The sequence below is a fragment of the Euprymna scolopes genome, chromosome 31, assembly GCF_053919585.1.
Source record: "Euprymna scolopes isolate OS-2025 chromosome 31, ASM5391958v1, whole genome shotgun sequence".
NCBI classification, from domain to species: domain Eukaryota; kingdom Metazoa; phylum Mollusca; class Cephalopoda; order Sepiida; family Sepiolidae; genus Euprymna; species Euprymna scolopes.
The window spans coordinates 65,077,603-65,098,697 of NC_136512.1; the positions used below are offsets into that span (position 1 = coordinate 65,077,603).

A 21,095-nucleotide genomic window follows, 5' to 3' on the forward strand; every position below is an offset into this window, starting at 1 on the left:
CTCTCTCACACACATTCTCTCTCTCTCACACACATTCTCTCTCTCTCACACACATTCTCTCTCTCACACACATTCTCTCTCTCACACACATTCTCTCTCTCTCTCACACACATTCTCTCTCTCTCACACACATTCTCTCTCTCACACACATTCTCTCTCTCTCACACACATTCTCTCTCTCTCACACACATTCTCTCTCTCTCACACACATTCTCTCTCTCTCACACACATTCTCTCTCTCTCACACACATTCTCTCTCTCACACACATTCTCTCTCTCTCACACACATTCTCTCTCTCTCACACACATTCTCTCTCTCTCACACACATTCTCTCTCTCTCTTTCACACACATTCTCTCTCTCTCTTTCACACACATTCTCTCTCTCTCTTTCACACACATTCTCTCTCTCTCTTTCACACACATTCTCTCTCTCTCTTTCACACACATTCTCTCTCTCTCTTTCACACACATTCTCTCTCTCTCTTTCACACACATTCTCTCTCTCTTTCACACACATTCTCTCTCTCTTTCACACACATTCTCTCTCTCTTTCACACACATTCTCTCTCTCTATCTCTCTCTTTCACACATTCTCTCTCTCTCTCTCTTTCACACATTCTCTCTCTCTCTCTCACACATTCTCTCTGTCTCTCTCTCACACATTCTCTCTCTCTCTCTCACACACATTCTCTCTCTCTCTCTCTCTCACACACATTCTCTCTCTCTCTCTCACACACATTCTCTCTCTCTCTCTCACACACATTCTCTCTCTCTCTCTCTCACACACATTCTCTCTCTCTCTCTCACACACATTCTCTCTCTCTCTCTCTCACACACATTCTCTCTCTCTCTCACACACATTCTCTCTCTCTCTCACACACATTCTCTCTCTCTCACACACATTCTCTCTCTCTCACACACATTCTCTCTCTCACACACATTCTCTCTCTCTTTCACACACATTCTCTCTCTCTTTCACACACATTCTCTCTCTCTCTTTCACACACATTCTCTCTCTCTCTTTCACACACATTCTCTCTCTCTCTTTCACACACATTCTCTCTCTCTCTTTCACACACATTCTCTCTCTCTCTTTCACACACATTCTCTCTCTCTCTTTCACACACATTCTCTCTCTCTTTCACACACATTCTCTCTCTCTTTCACACACATTCTCTCTCTCTTTCACACACATTCTCTCTCTCTCTTTCACACACATTCTCTCTCTCTCTTTCACACACATTCTCTCTCTCTCTTTCACACACATTCTCTCTCTCTCTTTCACACACATTCTCTCTCTCTCTTTCACACACATTCTCTCTCTCTCTTTCACACACATTCTCTCTCTCTCACACACATTCTCTCTCTCTCACACACATTCTCTCTCTCTCACACACATTCTCTCTCTCTCTCACACACATTCTCTCTCTCTCTCTTTCACACACATTCTCTCTCTCTCTTTCACACACATTCTCTCTCTCTCTTTCACACACATTCTCTCTCTCTCTTTCACACACATTCTCTCTCTCTTTCACACACATTCTCTCTCTCTTTCACACACATTCTCTCTCTCTTTCACACACATTCTCTCTCTCTCTTTCACACACATTCTCTCTCTCTCTTTCACACACATTCTCTCTCTCTCTTTCACACACATTCTCTCTCTCTCTTTCACACACATTCTCTCTCTCTCTTTCACACACATTCTCTCTCTCTCTCACACACATTCTCTCTCTCTCTCACACACATTCTCTCTCTCTCTCACACACATTCTCTCTCTCTCACACACATTCTCTCTCTCACACATTCTCTCTCTCACACACATTCTCTCTCTCTCTCACACACATTCTCTCTCTCTCTCACACACATTCTCTCTCTCTCTCACACACATTCTCTCTCTCTCACACACATTCTCTCTCTCTCTCTCACACACATTCTCTCTCTCTCTCACACACATTCTCTCTCTCTCTTTCACACACATTCTCTCTCTCTCTCTCTCTCTCTCCTCTCTCTCTCTCTCACACACACATATTCTCTCTCAGAAGAATGTATTCTGGTTTTTTAAGCAATGTATTCTAAGAGCAGAGTGTTCTAAAAATTTAAAATAATAATCTTACCTAAAGAATTGTATTCAACAACTTTATTCTACATTAAATCAAAACATAGATGGTTAATGTGCCTTAAACCAAAACTAAACAGAGCAATTTTTGGTGAGAATATAAATGTGATAAATATAAAAAAAATAAAAAATTCTCGTTTCATTATTTAGATATGAATATTACTAATGGAACATTTTTTCGGTTTTTAGTTCGACTATTTGTAAAATTGCAGGAGTCGAAGTCAAATGTTTGGGCCACCGACTCCACATCCCTTCCATAAGCTGCAGATGCTTTGTCAAATGAATTAGGATTAATATTGAATATATTGATAGCACTTTGGCACGCAAGTAACGTATCTTCTCTTGAATCTATCTTAATATTCACATTGTTTAGTCTTTCAATGGAATCGCAACTCTCGATCGTTGGCTAAAATATCGCAAAACTATTCATCCAGATTGGATTCTAAGTTTAGATTGCTCAACAAAGAGCAAAGTACATAATTTATTTTCAAAAGAGCAATAGGAAATTGTGGAATCGGTCTGTAATAATTCTGCAGAATAATTCAGCCTTGCAATTTCCTGCCCTTTCAAACTATATAGTGTTTCAATTAAATGGTTTCATAAGAAAAACAGCAGGATTGCCCAGCATTGCCCGGGAACATTTTTTTTTCTACTTTTTTTTACATAGGCATCACCACTTATCAAGGCCCGAAGGCCACTCGGAATAAGGGTTAAAGAGTGTACAGTAGTCAATGGGACAATATCGTAGTAATCGTTAGTAGTGGACATTTGGTAAATTGGATTACTAAAGAGGACGGCTCATCGAGAACTTCTTTATGTTGGATTTTGTTTTATAGTTAGCTGGAAAGCAAGAAAACAGACGACAGATCCGCAGGTGTGCAGTTCTAAGAAAGAAGTTTTGTTCATGTAATCTACGTTTAGGTTTAGACCCAGATAAAGAGTAGGCGAAATCATTGATAGTGTTTTCAGCTAGACGAGTGTTTCTCATGAAAGTTTGGTGAGGTGGGACCATAGATTGGAGCTCAGACGAGCATTTGCCATGAAAATAACAATAAACAGACTCGCAACGTCTCTTCAGTGAGAAAGAGGTTGCAGGGAAGAGAAAAGGGCATCCCCTACTAGGCTATGGACTCTATTTTGAACTCTATCAAAGCAGAATTAGGTTTTTTTTCTAGCAGGTCCTGCCCAGATGTGGCAGCAGTACTCTATCCTTGGACGTACCTGACTCTTATATAGGTAGAGAATTGCATAAACAGTGAGATATCTACTGGATCGATAGAAGGATCCCACCATTTTCCCAGCGACCTTGGCAACGGATTTGATGTATTATGTGTTATTGTATCACTAATACGTAATGTTTCATTGAATTATAATTCATTTGTAGGGTAGAGGATATTGCTGCAGTAGCAGTGAATACTATTATTTTCTGACTACAAGATTGATTTGGCGTACTGATGACAACATGGAAATGTTGAAACTTCTATCAATATGCATAAACTTCTTACAATGTTTATATAATTTTATTTATAAGCTCTATGCACGTATTGAGCACTTTGGAAAAAATATATTGTTTTAGTTCATGTTAACAATACACTTGAATTTAATTAATCAATTATATGCGTGCATATATATATATATATATATATATATTATATATATATATATATATATATATATGGTTTTCATAATGTTTTATTGTTAAAGTGCTTTTTATTAAATAAATCTGAAGAAAGGCTGTTCTTGTGAAAATTTTCAAACGACATAATGTTTGAATTTGTCCGAATAGTCTTGAAACAATTGTAAGTAACAATGAAATACACTATTTGTTGCTATCAACCCATTCTTTGATTGAAGTTTTGGTTTTTGTTAAAACAGTATATATATATATATATATATATATATATATATATATATATATATATATATTAGCAGGCCGCCTGGCATTACTCGGTCGTAAAATGCGCTTAAATATATTTTGATTAATGCAGATTTCTTATTTCTTATTATATTATATTGAACCCAATTTATTAAAAATTATCAATGATTTAAAAAGTTAAAATAAAAAATGATTTGTACGCTACCACCGACAACCAAAACTAAAACGTTTAACTTACAATTTACTTTTTCCTTTGATGTTAATGCTTGAGCTATGAAGGCATGCTTGCTGCAAGGCTAAAAATGAAAACATGAACCAATAGCTATTATGTTATGCATGCATATTCGTAATGCCGTCAGTCGACCTTCACCTGGCAAATTCTTTTTTTTTTTTAATTTTCACACTTTTGCACCGATATTTCCCGGCTAAAACCCAAATATAAAGTTTAGTATGGGTTCGAATAGCAAAAACTGAAAGGAGTTTGATCAGCAAAATTTATTTAAACAAATATATATACATATACATAAATATATATAGAAAGAGGTTTGTGTTTACTATAAGCTTTTTACGCAAGTATAAATTATGTAGAATATCTGCATGAATATAATTACATGTAATAATTAACTAAAGATGATCATGCCATAAGAAAACCGAAAACAAAATCTAATAGGGAATTAATTAAAATGAATGTTTAAAAGAATATGCAAATTAGCTAGATCTTGTGTGGATGAATGCAATTCAACGATCCATATATAACAAAGTTGTATTTTCTTTTTAATAACTAGAAAAAGGGGTTTTTAATATGAATATCAATACACACGAAAAAATGTTAATTTATAAGAGTATAAATAATGAAATCATCTCACTTTTCCCCTACTAGATTCTTCAATTATAGGCAGATAACTGAAAACTTCTTGTGCACATCTTCACCACCGCAATCACCACCTCGAATAGCACGTTTAAGGAACATTCTACATTTTTACTTAATTATAACATTCATTCCGACATTTTTGCCTCTCCCAAATTTGTCTTCCAAAAGAAATAGCAACAACTTTCCCTCCATATAATTTGTTTCCTTCCATGCAACTAGTCAACACTGGAACAAATATTTTTTTATAAGTGACACGATTTCAGAGCACCGTCATATTTCATAGCAATAATAACAGTGCAAGGACAATGGATATCCCATATGGTAATAAACAGATATTAATACCAATCTTTCCACACTGTCAGCTGAAAACAATTCGATATTTTTACAACCATAAACTGGTGTCTTTTTATCAGATTTTAAACCGACGATTCTGATGTTTTTCTTATCTTCTGTACCATTTTCAAATAAATATCTTGTTCTTGTGTTTTCTTTATATTTGAGTACTTTGCTGGTTTTATTTTTCCACAAACACACGCACACACACATACACATATATATATATATATATATATATATATATATATATATATATAATGGACGTGTGGACGTATGTATATATAGGCGTATGCGTGTGGACGTATGTATATGTATGCATATATGTATATGTATGCATATATGTATATGTATGCATATATGTGTGTATATATATATATATGCATATACATGTGTGTGTATGCATATATATATATATATATATTATTTCAACTCAACGACATTCACTGTCTTTTTGTAGTTGACATTTTTCCCTTTCATTGTGTGTTTGAGTTTGTTTTTTTTTTTCTATTCACACAAAGAAATTTAATTTCCTTTAAGTAAATCACAATTCTTAATTTCTTTCTTTTCTGTGTTTTCTTTTTAAGCAAACTATCTCTAAATCAAATAATTTGTAACCAACCAATAATTTCTTTTCTGTGGATAAATAAAAACTACTTTAATCTCATTTTCTCTAATTATATTGATTTACAAAACCAGTTCATGGCATTAATAACGTTTTGTTATTATGACATTAAATAAGGTCATAACACTAATGCTGTCTTACCATAGTAATAGATATGACATTAAATAAGATCATAACACTACTATAATAATAGATATTACATTAAATAAGGTCATAACACTACTATAATAATAGATATTACATTAAATAAGGTCATAACACTAATGCTTTGTTACCATAATGATAGATATGGTTTTTTTTTTTTTTGGGGGGGGGGGTTACACAGTGATCACCACTTATCAAGGCCCGGAAGCCACTCAGGGATAAGGGTTATTGCAAGTACATTACGTTAGTGTGGAGATTTGATGAAGTGTTTACTTAAGGTGGCGGTTCATTAGGAATTTGTTAACATTGGACTTGAAGACATCCAAGTTGTAGTCCAGTGGGAAGCAGGCAGACGGAACAGAGTTCCACAGGCGTGCAGTTCTAAGAAAGAAGCTCTGTTCATGGAATCCGCGTTTTGATCTAGGCACAGATATAGAGTGGGGGAAATTTTTGACAGTGGATTCAGCTAGACGGGTGTTTTTCGTGAAAGATTGGCGAGGGGGGGACCAGGGATATGGCATAAAATAAGGTCATAACACTAATGTTTTGTAAGTATGATAATAGATATGACAATTAACATGACCATAGCACTAATACTGTTTTGCTATTATGAATTATTATAGGAACTAAATATTATTACATTATTGCAGAACAATACATTAAGCAAAGTTATGGCATTATGGTTTTACTGTGAATGACATCTAGCAAGACCATAACAATAACATTTGTACATAGTATTAAACAAGGACATAACCGCATTCTTTTGCTGTGAATTTTCGTGGTAAAAAAAACAAAACATTATTACAAGACAATATTAAAGTAATAATGTTTTCAATATAATAGAAATGACAGGGTCATAATGCTAAAGTTTTTGTTACTATGATAATAGACACGACATTATAGAAGGCCATGGCACTAACAAAGATGCATTCAACACATGCCAGCATATAAAATAGGCATTGTTATGAGGATGAGGATAACCTGGAGATGTGTTACAAGTGCTAACGTTTTATTGTTAACGTTTATTATTATTTGTGGAGATTAAAAACAAAAAACATTATTTCTTTTGAATGATTTTTACTTGACATTTTCTTCTTAGATTAAAGATAATTTACGATTGTGTCGATTATCTTTTCAAAATGGATTCGTTCTGTTGTTTTTATTAGTAAATGAAAAACAACACTGAACCAAATGAGACATTTTATTTTTAAATAATATCAGATTGCATTGAATCTTTTACCATTTTACCTTATTTGATCTCTAGTACATAAATTTGTATACACACACTTATATATGTGTGTGTGCCCATATATATATATATATATATATATATATATATATATATATATATATATATATATGCACACATGTATATATATATATTGCGCCGGTACAAGGAAATTACCAGGTTGGTGTCTGGGGGCGCGGTTATACCACTAAGAGAAGGAAACTCGTACATCAAACCTGAGGGTTGTTGTCTGCTTGTTCTGTGGCAATTGGTTTGCACCGAATAAGTTAATCAGCAGTTCCAAAAAGTGTGGATGGTGCTACACGAGCCTTCACCACTTAAATCAAGTTCTTTGTGTGGGTTTCGGACAGCCTGTCATAATTTCATTATGAAAACCTCATACTGTCCTGCAAGAAGTCCACTGGCGATGGAGTGAAAGCGACGAGGACAGGTAAAGGATATTACTGGAAGTCCTCAGCCGGATCTCTGCACAGTGGCGGCTGATGGTAGATGGCCGTTCTAGCACAAACCTGTGAGCAATTGTGCTGTTCGTGTTCTCCATCAGGGACAAAGCAGCCCTATTTAGGGATAGCACTGATTTCCCTGTGGCGGGGAGGGGGCGATAAAAGGAGCCCTAAAAAATTGCTTGCTCACCACTTAACTATATATATATATATACATGCATATGCGTAAATATGTATACATGTTTATACAAATACTGTGTATCTATGTGTATATGCATAATGTGTATATATACATAAACGACAACATTACCTCTCCCGTCTTCTCTCTCTCTCTCTCTCTCTCTCTCTCTCTCTCTCTCTCTCTCTCTCTCTCTCTCTCTCTCTCTCTCTCTCTCTCCGTACACTCGAAATCCGTGTCTATCTGACTAAAGTTTTTAAACTCAACTTCACCCGTGTTCGATGGTTTTTATTTATTTATTTAATTATTAAATCTTAAAACTTAAATGCTTTCAGATCACAATTGAAATACCCCCCTTTTTTTCATCGTCTTCTAATATTGTATTTCCAAATCATAATAACCACTTCTGTTCAAGTCGGACGAAGTTGCTGGATCGTAAATACGATCCGGTAACAGAAACATGTGTAACTAAAACAGATAAAACGGTAATAAATATATATATATATATATATATATATATATATATATATATATATATATATATATATATATATATATATATATATATATATATATATTTGCTCTGCAATAGTATTGAGCACCTTCTTCGGGTTTTTACTAATTACCAGGATTTGCGAACGTGCGTCGCGTCTAGATTTATTTTTGTCGGCTTGTACAAAATTCTTGCTATTTCGGTCCGTCTCGTGTTGATCTGGCTTTTTAATATAAAAGCGAAACTAAGGTGATTCTCGCAGAAAGCAAATGGACGTTTGGTCAATCTCGGTTTTCACAGTCATATCAGACAATTGCTTTCATTTGGACACTCCCCTAATAAAGGGGTAGCTGGTTTTCCCCAACACATTGGGGAAACAAAACCAGACAAAGTTGGGTAAAAAAACAAACCCAAAAGAACTATCCCGCAGTTAAAATTAAGTGCGGAATTTAATTTCCTTTAACCTAATTAGATTCGCCACGCACCTGCCATTTATAAACGTTAAATTGAAATTGTTTTCAGTTACTTTCCTTTCGTGTGCGAGCGGGTAACTTATCAAGGTTTTCGCCAAAACTTTTTTGTTTTCTGATTTTTTAAACAAGATTTTTTTTTATTATTTATTATTTTACTTTTTCTTTTTACATAATTTTCGTTGGTTCCCCCCCCCCCCCACACCCGATTTTTCAAAAACAGTTTAACATAAGGTTTGGATCTAAACCCTCCCCCTTCAACTCGTACACCTACAAACACCCGGACAACGCCGGGTACCCCAGTTAGTCTATATATATAAAAGCGAAAAATGTGTGTATGTATGTGTGTTCACTTTTTGTGTATGTCTGTAAAAGGCGTTTTTCGCTGGACTTTTCGGTCGGCTCATTCCTTCTTAAAACTTTTTATATCACGTCTAAATTATAATATATACGAGTTACGAACGGAGGTCGCCTGTCTATTTAATTTGTCCGACTTTCACGCGTTACTTTTTCCAGATTTTTAGAACATCCCGTGTATTTTTCGCTTTTCAGTATAAAACAAGGAGGGGTCGCTTTTTTCGCCGATATTTTCAAGTCAATTTTGATTGCCTAGACTTAATTTAAACATGCGTCACTTTGGTTTGGCGATGAACGTAACAGCCTACTACCACTGTTTTTTGTTTGTTTGTTTGTTTGTTTGTTTTTTTGTTTTTTTTGGGGGGGGTTGTTTTTTTTTTTTTTCTCAACCAACACCCTTACACATTCACTTTCTTTTCCGCCTTCGCGTCACGTGTTTAAGCCTGCCTACTCCAACTTTTTTTTTTTTTTTTGCTCCAAACACTCGGGCAACGCCGGGCACCAGGTTAGTATATATATATATATATATATATATATATATATATATATATATATATATATATATATATATATAGTGTGTGTGTGTGTATAGTTATTAATGTATACATTAATGTATATCACACATATGCATGACTATATACACATATACATAGTGTGTATATACTCATGCATATGCGTGTGTATCTCACACACATATATATTCATGCATATTTGTACATATACATATTCCAAGTAATAAATATAGCTTATCTGAACACTTTACTACAATTTTATGGGACATCCGAACATCAGAAGTGTATTAAAATCCTTATGATCTTCATATACATTCGAAACTACAGTAAAGTGTTGAGATAAGCCAAATTTATTACTTATTATTGTCATAAAACTGCATTTGAAAGCAGATCGAGTCCTTTGTGTGTGCAAGATCTGTGTCTTCAATTGGCTCGGTTTCGAGTTTTTCAGAGGTTGATAGAAAATGTGATGTATGTATTGCAATTTAAAATCGATATGTCTAGCTAGTTCAAAACGAACTCTTTTAATAACACACACACACACACACACACACATATATATATATATATATATATATATATATATATATATATATATATACTAGCATGGGGGCTTTGCCCAGTTGTAAAGTACGCTTAAATATAATATTTTAATTTGTCCAGATTTCGTATATATTATTATAGAGTTGTGATTTTAAAAGTAAAAAAAAAAAAGTATTAGGGTGCCATCAGCTAGAATCGAAACCGAAAGCAAAATTGTAGCTTCTAAAGCTGGTGATGTTACCACTGTACAAACGTGACATATGAACTGATTAAAAATAAACTAAGATGAATACATAAAATGTATAACGGGTTTTTTTTCTATTTTGACCCCTTAAAAACTATTTTAACTGGCTAAAGAAGAAGATCGGTCCATAAAAAATTCAACACCATGCAAAACTGCAGAATAGACATACACAGAAAATTTGGGACAAATATGGTAAAATAGTCCCAAAAATGGAGTGTTTTTATTAGCCCTAAAAGAGCCTCTGGAGCACACCCAATCGTTATCACGAAGTATAGATAAACAAAATTATATAGAAATCAGTTAGTTACAACTTTTCAGAATGTTTTACAAAAATCCAATGCATCAACTTTTTTTAATAAGCACAAAAGTCTCAATTTTAGCCATTTTAAGCTAAAAGGCACCCCTCCCTGTGGAGGCAATTGGAGGTTTCCTGGAAAAATTCGTTCTGTTACTGTTGTACTCATATCATGTTTAATGTTTGTGCAAAATTTCAAAAAAGTTCCAAGGTGTTGTTATTGAGAAAAGTACGAACGGACAAAAGTTAATTTACAGGTCCACCCTCCTTTTGTCGGGGGGGGGGGGAAGATGCATTGTTTGTAAAGTAATGGTAATAGATGTCTTTTGCTAAAACAGAAAAAAAGTTGGATTTATTTATTTTTGTTTGTTCTTTTGTGATTGTACTAGACAGCATCTGAGAGAGAGGCATTAACTGTAACAAACCTGGTTCAGGCGTAACGGCTACGTGAGAGAGAGAGAGGGGAGGGGGGTCTTAAATGGCTAGTAACTATCACAATTCCTGAACAGAAATATGTTAGTGCTGAGAAGAAAAGACAAAAATGAAGTGATTAAGATAAAAAAAAAAATAATAAAGAGAGAGATTTGGCGATAGATAGACAGGCAGACATAGTGAGTTATTCCCGTCGTGAAATAATAAATAGAAGAAATGGAGGGAGGGTTAGTAAATGCACTTTAATTTGAAAAACAAAAGATAAAAAACGCGAAAATGCTGCGTCACGATGTAAAGAAAGCGGATGAAAACACGATAATAAAATAAAAAAATAAATAAATAAAAGGACGCGATTGTTAGGCAGTTTAAAAAAGTTTTAAAAAATAAACGTTTTACTTATATATTTTCATACTGTCTAGATAGGACAGAAAAAACTTACTTATTGTGTTATTTAAAAAAAAAAAAAAAGAAAAAAAAAGACACGGACCAGATGCAAACTCGCAAAAGATAAGATCGTAAGCGAGCACGTTATCCACCGGACCAATACGCCATCGATATAATCACGTCGCAAATCTATCTATTTACAAGCGAAAGTTAGAAACTCGCGTTCGCGCATGCGCAATTAACAAACTGCGTCAAAACCAAGATTTTTACATGACCCCCTCCCCTCTGTCCTTTACGCAAATGTACTTTATGTGCGTGGCAGTGTTCGCAGATTTTTTTTGTGTAGGAATGTCTTCGATAAGTTGAAAACAATCTCTTTGCTTTTGTGTGTGTGTGTGTGTGTGTGTGTGTGTGCATGCATGCGTGTGTGTGTGTATGTCATCCACATACAGTACTGTTTCACAGCAGTGCGGCTATATATATATATATATATATATATATATATATATATATATATATATATATATATATGCCATGTATGATTCTTTATATGAATCATATTTTAGCTGATATGGCATAATCATGTTGACACACCGGCTCACCGAAGTTAAGCAACGTTGAATCTGGTCAGTACTAAAATGGGTGACCATTTGGGAATTCCAGGTGCTGTATGTGCTCTCTGCTTATCTCTGCATTTGTTTCTGCATTTGTTGTTATTGGATTCCTCATTGCCACTGGACTCAAGCGGTGCCGATTCAGGAAAGGTGGGGTTAGGGATTGCGCAACCTTTGCTTCATAATTACATGTACAGCTATCCTTCCAGGAGGTATCCATTGTCTTTCGAGATCGCATCGAGGTGATGATGATAATTTTATCTAACTTTTCCATTATCTGTCTGTGTATATTTCCCTTTGGTCAACAAATGTCGATTGACGTCTTTTTTTTTTTTTTTCTTTTTCTTTTTTTTTTTTTTCTTTTTTTTTTTTTTTTTTTTACTTTTCGCATATATCACAAAATATAAAAATATTCGTAACAAATGAAAACCCAAAAGAGCTTTTCTTTTCTTCCGCCATTAAAAGGTCATAAAAGTCTATCTGCACTTAGCTGAGCTGTAAAGATTTTGATGCACAGATTTTAGCAAGCTTAGGTAATGTTTAAAGGTCGCCGCCAGAGAAGAACGCAAGAAAAATTCCTTATAGGCATTAAAAATTATTTTTATTTCTTGTTTTTGTTAAATATTGTTTACTTATATTCTGAATAAATATTTTTAAATGAGGCATGATTTCAAGTCAAAATTAGTTTCACTTCTAGATAAACACGATATCAGGTCAAATTTGGCGGGAATTTTGTTTTGATTTTGTTTATTAACATAATGTTGACACATTTCAAGGGGGTTATTCTTAATTTTGCATGCATCGGAATGTCTTCGATAAGTTTCGATAATTGAAAAAAATCTCTTTGCTAGTGTGTGTGTGTGTGTGTGTGTGTGTGTGTGTGTGTGTGTGTGTGTGTGTGTGTGTGTGTAAATGGATTTTAAATTGAAATGATTTCTCATTTTGTAATATACTAGCAGACCACCCTGCGTTGTCCAGTCGTAAAATATGCTTTAATATTATATTTTAAGTTATGCATATTTCGTATTAATTATAGAGTCAATTCTCTATCACTTATTATACTGTACCTAATATATAGTAGTGAGATCAAAAGTAAAAAAAAAAAAAAATAAAATTTACCATCAGTTAGAATCGAAACCAAAACATCCATCCTTATCCGTTAGTGTATGACCTAAATTTATATGTATACAAAAACTGCAAAAATAACGTTATTTAACCTATAACTTTTAATTAGTGTATGTGCAGATAAAAAAAAAAAAAATTAAAAAAATAAAAAAAAAACGCCTATAGTCAATTTACATCAGGCCAAGCTAGATGGTTGGGTTTTTTTTAATTTTGACCCCTTGGCAGATATTTTACCGGCTAAAAACCAAATCAAAAGCATTCTACCGGTCCAAATACCTTATATATCAAATTCCAACTGTGTACACCAAATAACAGGAGATTGGTAGACTCTTCGCACGTATACTGACAAAGTCACTTTTTTATAACTACCATTTTTTAAAATTGTGCTAAACTAACAAAATTAGATTTTTATCTATATATTCCTTTTGCTGACGTTTTTTCTTTCGAGGAGAAGAGCCTATCTTTGAAACTCCATGGAATAAGGAGTTGTTTTTTTTGTTTTGTTTTTCACTTTTTCTCATATTCCTTGTTTTGAATAAAATATTGTGAATTTAATTTTACAATATCATGACGTCTATTACTTATATAAATATTTCGATGTGCTAGAACATTTTCATCTTAAATTCGATGCAATTATGCAGAATGTAAAAACTATGCATCAATAGAATTCAGCATAACAGTGAAATGAAACAAATCATTTAATAAGAAAACATAAAATATAAGTAATTAATGAAATTCGTTTTTCAAAGGAATATGCAAGGTGGTTAACCTTTATGTAGTCGCTCGCATATTCATGACTGAGTATATTAAGAAGTTTGTTTTAATAATTTTTACATAGAAAAGGTAAGGTGTTACTACAATATCAGAGCGAGGAAAAACCTCAACTTTATGGGCATATAAATAAAAACATGTCAGTGTGCTAGAACGTTTTCATTCTACATTCCATGCAATTATAAACAATGTAGAAACTATGAATCAAATGAATTAATCGTTATAGTTAAATGAAACCGATCATCTAATAAGAAACTATAAAATATGAATAATTAATTAATGAAAGTTCGTTTGTTTTTTTTGTGTGTGTGTGTTTTTTTTTGTTTTTTTTTGTCTCGCATTGTTTTCTGATCGCGGCCTTTAAATATTACTCAAGCTTTGTAAAACTAGTCGACTCTGTTGGCACAATCGTGTCAATAAAAACAATTTAAAATTTCATGTAAAAGTTATTTTTTTTTCTTTTTTTTTTTTTTTTTTTTTTACACAGTGATCACCACTTATCAAGGCCCGGAAGCCACTCAGGGATAAGGGTTATTGCAAGTACATTACGTTAGTGAGGAGTTTTGTTGAAATGTTTACTTAAGGGGGCGGTTCATTAGGAATTTGTTAACATTGGACTTGAAGACATCCAAGTTGTAGTCCGGAGGGAAGCAGGCAGACGGAACAGAGTTCCACAGGCATGCAGTTCTAAGAAAGAAGCTTTGTTCATGGAATCTGCGTTTTGATTTAGGCACAGATATAGAGTGGGGGAAATTTGTCACAGTGGATTCAGCTAGACGGGTGTTTTTCGTGAAAGATTGGCGAGGGGGGACCAGAGATTGGAGTTCAGACGAGCATCTGCCATGGAAATAACGATAAAACAAGGACAGGCTCGCAACGTCTCTTCTGTGGGAGAGAGGTTGCAGGGTAGAGAAAAGGGCATCCCCCACTAAGCCACGAAGTCTATTTTGTACTCTGTCAAGGCAGGATAGGCTGTTTTTAGTAGCTCCTGCCCAGATATGGCAACAGTATTCCATCTTTGGACGTACTTGGCTTTTATATAGATAGAGAATTTCATCCGTAGTGAGATATCTTCTGGAGCGGTAGAAGGATCCCACCATCTTTCCAGCGACCTTGGCAACAGACTTGATGTACGTGTTCCATTTCATTGTTCGGTCAGCAAGAGTTATGTCCCTTTATTCCTTTTGTTAACATTATGAAACTTTAAAATGATGTCCCTTATGCAAGAATGATATTATAAACTTCTTATATATAGACTCGCCTTTTCTTCGACACCTGAGACGGGTGTTGTTCATACCAGTCGAGGATATATCTTTGACAATCAGTTTGATAGAATCTGGATCATTTTTGAGTAAATGATGAAACATTTAGAGCAATTTTTTAATGTCATTATGTAATAATTAGCAATTTTTACAAAAATGTTATGTAATAATCAGCCATTTTTTAATGTTATTATGTAGTAATGAGCAATTTTTTTAATGTTATTAAAAAAATTGCTAATTACTACATAACATTAAAAAAATTGCTAATTACTACATAACATTAAAAAAATTGCTAATTACTACATGTTATGTAGTAATTAGCAACTTTTCAACTGTTATTATGTAGTAATTAGCAATTTTTTAATCAGCTGTTAGAAACAATATTGGATCACTAAAGGTAGGCAATGTTAAGCCAGATGGGTGACTATTTGGGAATATTAAGCGCTGTATACATGCAGATTAGCAAGTAGGTCTATTACCTCAGTGAGATGAATGTCTATGTCTTGCACAGTTTCAGGTCACCCTTGGACAAGATATAGCACCTGTTAGCCTCCCTCTGATATTCTGGAGAGTTACCAGAAAGAGGCTGAATGGAATTCCTCAGCCATGTTGAAGAAAATACATTTAAGAAAGGGGGTCTCTGTTAAAAAAACAAACCAGATAGAGAGAGCCTGTTGGCTCTGTATGATAATTTCCTAGTGATGACGTCATATATTAAACGCTTGCTTCCCATCGACGCAATGTTGCATCCCTCTGCCTGTTTTACAAGTATTTTAATGGTGGATGCTGTGACGAACTACAAGCCCTTGTACCCCCTCAACGCAAATACTCTCAACAAACCTGACAAGCAGCAAAATCCCACCCCTACACAGTAGAGATCCCTAGATGTAAGAAAGCCTTCTACTCTAGTAGTTTCTTCCCCAGGACTGCTAGACTTTGGAATTTCTTTCCGGTTTTCCGCTTCACGACTGTACTGACATGCAGAAGTTCAAGTGTAATTTAAACAAACATCTTGCTGCTCAACTCCCGACATAGTATTCCTGTAACATATGTTCCTGATAGTAGCCCTTTACATCAAAGTGGCACTGTGTCTTGTTTGGGGTGAAAATGTAATAATAAAAAAAATTGCTCTGAGCCGGCATGAAAATAGTGAGGCTTCGAAAACTGTCATGAAAATGATCTTGTCAGTGCGCAATATGGTCTAACGAGAGATAGCAAAGCATAGAAAAAGAGAGAAAACAAGACAGGGGATGATAAAGAGGGAAGGTATGGGGGAGAAGAAAGGGGAGGGGATCAACAGAAAGAATGGGGGATAGAGAGAGATAGAAAGTGCCAAAGAAGTTTAAAAGAAAGGCTGTTGTGCACCTTTCTGTTTTGTCTATGCACCCGGACAATGCCTGGCAACCATGCTTGTTTTAAATAAAAGGCAGGTCTTTCTTCAAGAAAGTGCCACAAACTCTAGCTAATCATTCCGAAAACTAATGGACGTTGTAAACTATATTGCCAATCAATAAGATATAAACTTTCAACTCCAATAATGCTTGCAGAGTCTTGAATAAATAAATGTTGGAAACGTTTCCCTCGTGTTTCTTGATAATGGTGAAGCCATTGTCACTTTGCAGACCTGCCTTGGGCGGCTCATGCTGTTAGCGCAAGGCAAAAGTTTTCATTTAGAAAGAAAGCAAATGGAATTATTTATCTGCCGGGAGACTCAAAGCAAAATTTATTGTTATTTAAACATTTCAACAGACTCTTGTCTCTTGTATTTACATTGGGGAAATTGCTTCGACTTTATAGCAAAACTTGCTTTGTAGACTTTCTAAATATTGACATTTTTTTTTTTTTTTTTTAAACACAGCCTGACCCTCTCAAAAATGGCATCCATAAAATTGTAAACAAAATTCACAATAAAACTAAATGAAAAGAAAGTAGAGCTGTGGTTTACTTTCGACAGCCTCATAACTTGTTTCCTTTGTTTTGTCCTTTAGTTCTCACGTTCCATAAGCGACGTTTCTGACAAAGGGGGAAAAATTGCTGCTTTCTAAATCAGAGCCAATCTATCTAACACTTGGCTAATTTTTTGTAACTTAATCATTATCGTAAGAAGTTAACTGTTAACAATTTATGATTTATTTCATTCTCAAAAGTTAAAAACAATAACTAATATATATATATATATATATATATATATATATATATATATATATATATATATATATATATATATAAAAACAATTATCACATAGTCGCTACACTGAACATGCTAATGTTTTGGACAATTGGTTGGCAAGAACCAAAAGTCCTCGTCAGCTTATGTGCCACTGAAACCGTTTGAGAACCAGATGCCTTCAGTGTCACATAAGCTTTATTACGTCGCCTGACGAGGACTTTTGGTTCTTGCCAACCAATTGTCCAAAACATTAGCACGTTTAGTGTAGCGACTATGTGATATTTGTCTATATGAATAAAAATATTATATATTGCTCTTTTTTATTGAGCACTTTTAATAACGTCGTTTTAATTCATGAGTTTTCCCTCTTGAATACCTTTAAATTGGTGTGTGTGTATATATATACACTCACACACAATGTAACAAACTTAAAAAATAAAAAAATGTACAATATTCTTCTTTCACAAATGGTAAAAATAATTCATGTGAACTCTTTCAAACGTTGTTGCAAAGAATGAACGCAGCCTAAAAAACAAATTTCTAGGGGTTTTTTTTCCAACGTCTTTTATTTTTATTTCACTACATTTTGTGATCAAGGGCGGAGGACTGCTTGAAATATAAAAATAAAATACTAAATATAACAAAACAACATCGTTTCTCTGCTTCATAAACCTCTCATACCCGTGAATATATGTATATATGAAAGGGATTAAAGAAAAAATTCAATCATTCCTTAACAGGGCTTTACGTTGCGAGTGAAACAGTCACATTTGCGAATGATTTTTTTTTTTTTTCTAGTGATGGCTAGAAATGATAAAACGCTTATCTTTTGGCAATTGGTTTTCTTTTTTTCACCGACAATCTTACAAAGCTTATTACTGTGTAAAAATGTATTTTCAACCTTTTTTTTATCGTTCTTGTTTAAATAAAACGAGCAAAGTCAATTTATTTAAACAATAAAAGGTTTAATAGAACAATATACTCTTTTTTTTTGTTTTTTTTTTTTTTAACAAAAGCTGTTTAAAAAAAACACCAGAAGAAATTCGAATGTTTATACCTTCAAGTCTAAACATAAAATTCGGTGTATACTTAGAATTATACTTATTTAAAAATAAAAAAAAATACGAAAAATCTTTGTAAGTACTCGTCATGAAATTGCTTAGAACTTCTGCCCAGTCTTGTTAAGACAAAGACTTTTGGGCATTCAGAGTCAGGATCTGGTGCTAGTGTGCTTGCAAGAAATGGAAGTGAATGAAATTTGTTCAGGAAAAGCTGCCATTACTTACCAGCAGAGCGTTACTACTATCGGCCGATGAAAGTGCCTATCTACTATGTGTATGCAGTGTGATGATGCATGGAAGTGAAACTGGACCAGTGAGGATTGAGGACATGCGTTGCATGAAGAGAAATGATATAAAGTATGTGTAATGTGAGCCTTAAAGACTTAGACCTGCTGCACTCTTTTGAAGGTTAAAGGTTCAATCCTCAGTGCGGGCAACACACAAAATACAACTGAGAATTGTTTAGAACTTCTACTCGGCCATGGCTGATGGAATAAGAACATTCTACACCCCATAAATCAAATAAAAAGGTTTTCATTCAAAACTTACATTTCTGAGTTTGACAAGATATACCTGAAGAAGGCTACTTCAACCGAAACGTTGTGAAAATAACTTTCAAAATGAGAAGATGCTAAAGAATTTAAATAATTTAAATAATCGATTCTCTATTATATATTTGTTTGTATTTTATTTTTCATTTTTTTTTTTTTTTTAGCTTCATAATTTGTGTATTCATTCTTTTTGCGGACTGTTATCCTCATCTTTGTTGTTGTTTAACCGCGTTTTGGTCAGTTCATCCTCTAGCCTTTGGGGCCTGTGGCGCAGTGCATAGATGCGTTGAGTTTCTATGGTTCCAAGGTGAGCATTGTCTGAAGATGGCAGTTTCAATCTTATCCAAAGCAGGCCAGAGGATTAGTTGGCCAAAATGTGGTGAGACAACAACTATGGAAGGCAGTAATTACTGGGAATAAGATACAGTTACAAGACTCAGCATCCCTATCCCATTGCGGTTGATCACCTGAAGAAGGCAAGAGGATGAGTTGGCCGAAACGTGGTGAAACAACAACTATGGAAGGCAGTAATTACTAGGAATAAGATACAGTTACAAGACTCAGCATCCCTATCCCATTGCGGTTAATCACCTGAAGAAGGCAAGAGGATGAGTTGGCCGAAACGTGGTGAAACAACAACTATGGAAGGCAGTAATTACTGGGAATAAGATACAGTTACAAGACTCAGCATCCCTATCCCATTGCGGTTAATCACCTGAAGAAGGCAAGAGGATGAGTTGGCCGAAACGTGGTGAAACAACAACTTTGAAGATGAGGATAAGAATCCACAAAAAGAATGAACGCACAAATTCTCATCTGAAAAAATCAGAAACGTTATTGAATTTGACATTTTATTTTTCATTTTTTTGCTGATTTCATATTTTTTGTGTTTAGATTTCTACATCAACCAATCTCCTCAGTTGAACCAAAAATGGACGCAGCATTCAAGCGTTCCTCAGGGTTATGCCAGAATGGTAGGAGCATCTGGGCTCGTCAATCCCATCAACCAAGTTCTTACAGATGACGAAGATGAGGACGCTGAAAAGTTTTTCAAAAACTTGCGACTAACAGAGCGTAAAAGCAAGTGGCAGCATACAAAAACCCGAAACCCTTTATCCGTGTCCAGGATTGCAGAATATTGCAATTCCCCGACACTGCCAATAAGTGGCTCTGAAGGTAACTATTCTTGCTCTTTCTTTTTTTTTTTTCTCTCTCTGTTGTCGATTCTATGTCTGACATGAATATCACGGCTTAGATCAGCATTCTAGGGTGAGCCCCTTTCAAAAAGGCAACTTTTCACTGAAAAAGAAATGAGAAACAAATGAAAAAAAAATGAAAGACAAATAAAAAAATTTAAAAAAACAAATGAAAAAAATTAAAAACAAATAAAAATGAAAAATAAATGAAAAACAAATGAAAAAAATGAAAAACAAATAAAAAAAATGAAAAACAAATAAAAAATTTAAAAAACAAATGAAAAAATGAAAAGCAAATAAAAAAATGAAAAAAAATGAAAAAAACAAATGAAATAATGAAAAACAAATAAAAAAAAATGAAAAATAAATGAAAAACAAATAAAAAAAATTAAAAATAAATGAAAAAAAAACAAATGAAAAACAAATAGAAGAAATGAATAAAAAATTTTTAAAAAAATGAACAACTGGACAGGGGATGAATGGTTCAGATGCCATTATTAGCAGATCATTACAAAAGCTTTTAAATAATTAAAAATTTCATATTAAAAACCAGGGTTGAAAAAGTCAAGGTCTGAAAGAACCAGAAGTTTCTGAGTCAAACTCATAAGAATGCTAAATGCTGATTAAAAAAACTTTAAAATAAGGAATCGGAATTGAATATTTTAGAATCCTATGGGTGAGAGTAAGTCTAAATTTTTGAAATCCTAAGAGACAGTCGCAATTTTCATGAATCTTCGGAATCCTAGGAGCCGGTCAGAATCTCTGGAATCCTAGG

The 21,095-nt window shown here is 34.1% G+C and overlaps 1 protein-coding gene across 1 annotated transcript in view; it reads left to right on the forward strand.

Annotated features, from left to right (window-relative positions):
• LOC145255763 (2-phosphoxylose phosphatase 1-like) overlaps positions 1-21,095 on the forward strand; it is a 175,735-nt gene that overhangs the window by 141,833 nt on the left and 12,807 nt on the right. Inside the window, exon 2 of the mRNA XM_080114424.1 lies at positions 20,019-20,300. Coding sequence (XP_079970550.1) covers positions 20,019-20,300 — 282 coding nt within the window. The remainder of the gene's footprint in view (positions 1-20,018; positions 20,301-21,095) is intronic.